Genomic DNA, 6,781 nt, shown 5'->3' on the forward strand with positions numbered 1-6,781 from the left:
TGGGGTGGAAGCATTTCTTAGGCCTCCTGGTACTGTCAGCTTGTCTGGAGGGGTAGGGTCATCATCAGCCCAGGCAAAGCCTTCTCCGGGTGGCTGTTGCTCCAGCTGGGGGTGCTCTGGGGAAGTCTGCTCAGCCTGAGAAGAGGAGAGGCCAGGCCTGTGCTCTAGGGGCTCCTGGTCAGCTCTGGGGGGGGATCGCTCATGCCCAGGGGATGTCGCTGGAAAACAGTGGCTGACCTTGTGTGGAAAAAGGCTCCAGGGCAGGCCTCGTGTGGTCAGCATTCTCGCTTGCTTTGTTTAAGGGAGGAACCTGTGGCTCAGTTTATCCATTTGTTATTTAACCTTTAATTCATAGAGATCCTGCTCTGGGGCTAGTGCTCCGAATGGTCAAAAGGGCTCCATGTGGGCTGGAGCCCTATGGTCCCAGCTTTGCCACTGGCCAGATATGAGACTGGAGGTCAGTCGCTCAGTAGGTTTGGGATGGAAAGAGGTAGAAGGTGCTGGAGCACACATGAGCCCTTCTACGTAAGGGGGGTGATAGGAGCTGCTTCCCAGCTGAGGATCTCTGTGAGGGCTAACCAGACCTGCGTGCAAAGGTGCCGACACGGCCCCGGCCCAAGGCTCTCTCTTTTGTTCACTATCATGCTTTCTCTAGCCCTTGTCTATAAAGGAATGACCCAGAGTCAGGGCTCTCTAAGGGGCAGTGTATTTCCCTACCCCTGGTGCTTTCATTTCTCAATGCCATCAACACTGAAGAGCTGCACACCATCAATTTTCTTAAAGAATTAAAAACTTTGTACTTAAAAAATTAGGTTTTTTTAAGTTAAAAAAAAATCCTGTGTTCTACGTACAGGTGATGTGTAATCGCTGGCTATTAACTTTGACTCTGTTAATCTAGTGTGTTGTGCAAATCCAAGGTTGAGCAAGGCTGACGAGCTGAGGACAACGGTGTGCTATCATTTCTCGAGCTGTGGGCCGGGCCCTGTGCTAGGCCTTTTCCCACACATCCTCACACTGATTCATCACTTAACCCTCTTCGGGAGACATTCATACTCCCATCTTACAGATGAGGAAATTGCACTTTGTGAAGTTAGGCAACCTGCTCGGCGTCTCCCAACGGGCAGACCGAATCAGGATGGTAACCGGATTAGTTGTCTGTTGCTGCGTAACAACAGAACCACAAACTCAGTGGCTTAAGACAACAACACACATGTATTATCCCAGCCCAGTTTCTGAGGGTCAGGAGTGCAGGCATGGCTTAGCTGGGCTCTCTGCTCTGCACGTTGCCTGCGCAGCCCTGCTGCCGTCCAGGTATGGTCCAGGGCTACTTGCTCATCCGGCAGGCATCGGGGTGGAATGGCGGGGAGGAGGTCTGCTTCTAAGCTCACGTGGTTGGAGTGGAATGTGGTTTGGAGTGGAATGTCGCTCTTTGCAGGTTGTCAGACTGAGAGCCTCAGTTTCTTGCTGGCTGTTGGCTGGAAGCAGCTTCTAGGTTGTTTTTTGTTTGGTTGGCTTTTTGTCATGGAAACCTTCCCAACATGGCTCCTTGTTTCCTCAAAGCCAACAAGGGAGAAAGTCTCCTCAGGAGACAGGATTCAGGCTTACTTAACATAGTTGCATACATCCATCCATCGCTCACTGTGTTCTGTTGCTTCAAACCAAGTCGCAGGTCCCCTCCCCCCCTGCATTCCAGAGGAGGGAATCCCAACAAGCCAGGAAACAGCAGGAGAGGAGGATCACAGGAGCTGCCCTAGAATCTGTCCCCCACAGCAACCCAGGTGGAGGGTGCAACTTTGTAAACCTAGGATAAAAGTCTGAAAGGGATATGGGGTAAAGGAGGGCCCGAGTAAGTGGGGGGGTGCTCCAGGGAGGCTCTGGGCTGGGACTTAAATGGAACTAACCCGACAGGGATTGGAAGAAAGCACGAGTGGGGCGTGTGGATAGAGCAGCCCTGAGGGAAGGGGGTGAGGTGGACGCAGGAGTGAGCAGAGGTCCTGGGGAGCGGAGGGCAGATTGGCCCCAGTCCTGGGAGGTAGGGGCCATGAGAACACATAGCCTGGCCCTTGGAGAGCGAGCGACCCTCGACCGAAGGGCCAAAATCAGAGAAGGACAACCCACTCTAGCATCTCCCGAGTACAAACTGTCTGTTTGACCTTTTGCACAAAGAGGGTGAAGATCATGAGTTCACTGACCCATTTCTCTTTTGAACAACAACAAAAAAGAAGTGCTGATATATTTTTTTTAAACACTGCCTGAGCCACACAGCAGTTGGAGCGGCAGGAATGATGGCCCTGTGTTTTTCTCTCTGTGAACAGAAAGCGAAACTACCGATAGTGTGCCCAGTGACGAAGAGAGCGTCGAGGTAAGCATGGCCGCCACCTGGCTCCGACAGGCGCTGCGGGGAAGCATTTTCCCACCAGCACTTCGGTTTCCCTGCTGCTCCTTAAGTTTCTCTACGTTTGATCACGAGTTCTCCTGGAGGAGTTTGTGTATGGGTGCGGGGGTTTGTGTGTGTGTGTCGTAAAATGTACACAGCATGAAAATTACCGTACTTCTGGGTTTTGAATTATAAATTTAATCTCTGGGAACCGAACGGGGGGAAAGAGGAAGAGGTTGCTATTAGAAAAAGAGGCTATGACGGCAGGAAATAGAGACCGGAGTGGAGGCCAGGAATTGTTGAGGTGCTCCCCACCCTCAACATCCTAGTTCACCAGCAGAAACAGCTGGTCCAAGTGGCCAAAAGCAGTGACCGGAAGTAGATGGCAGCAAGTGCTGAGCAAAAGCATCTCCATGTTTACCCGGAGTCCCCTTCCTCTGTGATCCGTGCCCAGAGCCTAGGTGTGCGTGCAGTCTGGATTCGCAGTCGCCTGCTCCCCATTCCCCTGCTCTAGGCTGGGCTCACACAATGGCAGGAAATGGCTGTAACCGCCTGCTTTGTGTCTGTGTTTGAGAGAGAGAGACTGACTGGCTAATGGGTGTTTCAAGTCGTGATTTTTCAGTGTAGGAAATACTTCAAGTGGAGTCCAGGAACTCTGAAAAGACAGGAAGTGTAGATGCTCACATACATTCCAACCCTGTTTCTTCAAGGTCAGAAATTCCAGCTCCTTCTTTGGAGTGTAGCCACCCCTCCCCGCCGAGACCCTCTGTTTGCTTGGCACGCTGGAGCTCTACGCTGTACCCGTTTGAACGCGGTGGAAAGGCATTCACCCTCCGAGTTCCTCATTTCTCTCTCTCTCGGAAAGCGCAGATTGACTCAAAAGATTGGATTGGGCCATGAGTGAGGAAGCAAGACTCTGTGACAAACCAGCCATGATGACCTAAGACCTACCTCATGATCAGGCTGGGGGGCCTGCAGGAGAGCGGAACCAGAAACCAAGTTCCTGCCTTGTTTTCCTGCCTTCATAGAACAGTTTTGGCCATTTTTTTCTGGGAGGTAGCAAATGGGAATTGATAAAAAAAGGGAAGAGAAACCATTGCTTGGGATGTGCACAGCCGGGTGTGGGTCTCAGTTGAGGGATGTCAAGTCGCTAAGCTTCTGTTCATTCCATGCCTCCTAAGAACCTCAGTTAACACACTGACACGTGGGAATAGTGGTGCATTTTTGTTTATAAAGAGCCGTTTGATTGAAGGCCAAGAACAAACATGTATCTTGCTTCTTCTCTTTGAAAGGGACGACCCCACTGGAGGAAGAGGAACATTGAAGGCAAACAGTACCTCAGCAACATGGGGACTCGAAGCACCTACCTGCTGCCCAGCATGGCGACCTTCGTTACTTCCAACAAACCTGACCTCCAGGTCACCATCAAAGAGGAGAGCTGTCCGGTGCCTTACAACAGCTCATGGCCCACTTTACCAGACCTCCCCCTCCCTCCCTCCGTGACCCCAGCGCCCAGCAGCAGTCGGCCAGACCGGGAGACTCGGGCCAGCGTCATCAAGAAAACATCAGATATCACCCAGGCCCGAGTCAAGAGCTGTTAAGCCTTTGACTTCCCCTGGTGGTTGGGATTTCTTGGCTTTGTTTTGTTGTTTGTTTGTATTTTATTTTTCTCTCTGACACCCATTTTAGACAAATCTAAGGGAAAAAGCCTTGACAATAGAACATTGATTGCTGTGTCCAACTCCAGTACTGGAGCTTCTTTTTAACTCAGGACTCCAGCCCATTGGTAGACGTGTATCTCTAGAGCCTGCTGGATCTCCCAGGGCTGCTCCCTCAAGTTCAAGGACGTCATAGGACCAACACCCACACGGGCAGCGAGGTGCTGCATTGCCTGCGGTCAAGGCCAGCATGGTGGAGTGGATGCCTCAGAACGGATGAGAAAATGTGAACTAGCTGGAATTTTTTATTCTTGTGAATATGTACATAGGGCAGTACTAGCGACGTTGCAGTCTGCTTCTGCACCTTATCTTAAAGCACTTACAGATAGACCTTCTTCTTGTGATCTTGCTCTATTTCTCAACACATTCAGCGGCCCCCCCTTCTGGGCCCTTTGTCCCGCCTCCCGGCCCAGCCCATCCAGTTCATTTCCTCCTTTTCCTCCCCGCAGAGGCTGTGTTCCACATCCCTGAGGAGGAGAAGAAGAAAATGAGCTTCTCCACAGATGTCCCATTTTTTTAAGACTGCTTTAAAAAAAAAAAAAGAAAAAAAGAAAAAGAAAAAGAAAATCTAATCTGCTGTGCTTGAATGCCACGCGGTACAAAGGAAAACTATCATGGAGATATTATGCAAATTCCCAGATTTGAAGACAAAAATATTCTAATTCTAACCAGAGCAAGCTTTTTTATTTTTTATACAGGGGAATATTTTATTCAAGGTAAAATTCTAAAGAAAATATAATTGTTTTTTATCTTTTCTACAGCAAATTTATAATTTTAAGATTCCTTTTCTTGTTTATCGGCAGTTGTTATTACATCCTTGTGGCACATTTTTTTTTAATTTTGTAAAGGTGAAAAAGCTTTTATGAGCTCATGTAGCAATCAAATTATCCTGTGGATTGATAATAAATGAATATGATATATAGTTAAATTTTTAATGGGCATGATGCCTGACTTTGTCTGTGTCTACTTGAGAGGACCACCATGGGACATGGCTGGCAAAGGATCATTGCTTCTTGGGGACCCAAACTTACTCCCATTTCAACCATAAGAAACCCTGGAAGGTTCTTACCGTGAGGACAGAATGGCCTCCTCCTCTTTCTAGTGCTCACCTTGAGCCAGGCGCTCGGCTGTGCGTTTTCCGTGAGCTCTCTACTTCACTCACTGAGGCTGTATCCCTGATAGTTACTTAGCTCCATTTCACATGGAAGAAATGGACGTTTCCAGTGAAAATGCCTTTTCTCGAGGTCACATGGGTAGTAGGAGTCAAGAGCATGAGTTAAGCCCAAGTCTGGTGTGACTGTGGAGGGAGTCCAAAGCCACCCCACTATCTCCCTCTCTACCATGTGCCCATTCTACCCACTTCTGTGCTTTTCCTCTCCTCACCCATAGGCTCATATGTATGGCTAAAATTTTGTATTTATGTCACATACCAGGCCCACACGCAAGACGTTTTCAGTAATAGGAAATACATGTTGGGTTCCTAGTCTACCTCAGTCTTCTTTCTGGGACCTGGGGCCTCCCAGAAGCTGTCCTCAGTACTTAGGGCCTGTCTTTTTGCATTGAAAGAACTCCAGACTTCGTCACCCATTTGTCATTTCAAGGTGTATCCCTGACCTTGGAAAAGCCACCGCGCCAACCTTTCATGCATCCATGATGTCTATAAAATCAGAAAACTCAGACTTAACCTGCCTATCTACTTCCTCCGGGCGTTGTGGAAGAGATTGCTAAGTTAATATTTGAAAAGGTTCCTTTGGTGAAAGGACAGAGAGCTATTTTTATGCTTTTCTCCATGTGTGGCTGCAGACATAATTAGTGGTCATAAAATTATCCAGCTCTGAACAGAAATTAACTGAAGCATTTTACTGGTGGATGTGTTGGGTTGAAATGCCACATCTTGATGGTTGACTGCTTCTGTGAGGGGCACTTTGTTGACTGTGTGTTTACTTCAATTTCGTGGGAAAGCCTCACTTTCGTAGTGAAACGAGTCCTGAAGAGGAAGGAGATGCTCCCAACCCCCTAAGCACTATGCTCTCCAGTTAAGATCTACTCATCTTCCGAGTTCTAAACAAATGAGACCCGTTTTTTGTGACTTCTATCTAAGTAGCCATCCTGTTTTAAATTGAATTGAAAAAATAATGAAAGAAAGTGGCCCTAAGTCATGTGGCCTGGCAGTCAGAGGGTTAAGGGTAGCTCCTGATCCCTGATCCCTTCCCTCTCCTGAAAATAGAGGAGCCTGCTCACACCTCACCCCTCCCCGCAGCTCTGCAGGCCCCAGACGCCATCCCCACTGGCATCTTCCACCCCCGTGGTTGTGAGCAGACTTACTTACAGAACCTTCCCAGGATTTGGAAATGCGCAACTGAGGTACTAAAAATAATCACCCGTTGCCAATAAGGCCCCAGAGAATGGAATCAAGTCTAAATTATTTCTGAGAAATTCTGTATTGGTTCTAAGTGTTACCAGTAGTGTAGGGAAACGAGCTAGTTATACAATGTCAAGGGTTGACGTGAGGAAGAAAGAGGATGAGATGGGGCATCTCAGGGACTCAAGCCTCAGACCTTGTCGGTTAGAGGAAGTACTGGGGACACGTGCTTCATTTGGGCAGTGTCTGTGTGAGCTGATATGCTTTTATGATGGGCTTGGGTGTGTGTGTGTGTGGTGTGTGTGTGTGTAAGTAGCAAATTCA

General features: G+C 48.6%; 2 protein-coding genes across 7 annotated transcripts in view; one reads left to right on the top strand and one right to left on the bottom strand.

Moving 5' to 3' along the window:
* IRF2 (interferon regulatory factor 2) overlaps positions 1-5,030 on the top strand; it is a 79,709-nt gene extending 74,679 nt beyond the window's left edge. For all 6 annotated transcript variants that reach the window (XM_035700026.2, XM_025471832.3, XM_035700027.2 and 3 more), the window contains 2 exons: positions 2,316-2,362; positions 3,670-5,030. In XM_035700026.2, coding sequence (XP_035555919.1) covers positions 2,316-2,362; positions 3,670-3,978 — 356 coding nt within the window. In that variant the 3' untranslated portion in view covers positions 3,979-5,030. The remainder of the gene's footprint in view (positions 1-2,315; positions 2,363-3,669) is intronic.
* LOC112675239 (storkhead-box protein 2) overlaps positions 1-6,781 on the bottom strand; it is a 556,032-nt gene that overhangs the window by 3,746 nt on the left and 545,505 nt on the right. The window lies entirely within an intron of this gene.

The sequence above is a fragment of the Canis lupus genome, chromosome 16, assembly GCF_003254725.2.
Source record: "Canis lupus dingo isolate Sandy chromosome 16, ASM325472v2, whole genome shotgun sequence".
NCBI classification, from domain to species: domain Eukaryota; kingdom Metazoa; phylum Chordata; class Mammalia; order Carnivora; family Canidae; genus Canis; species Canis lupus.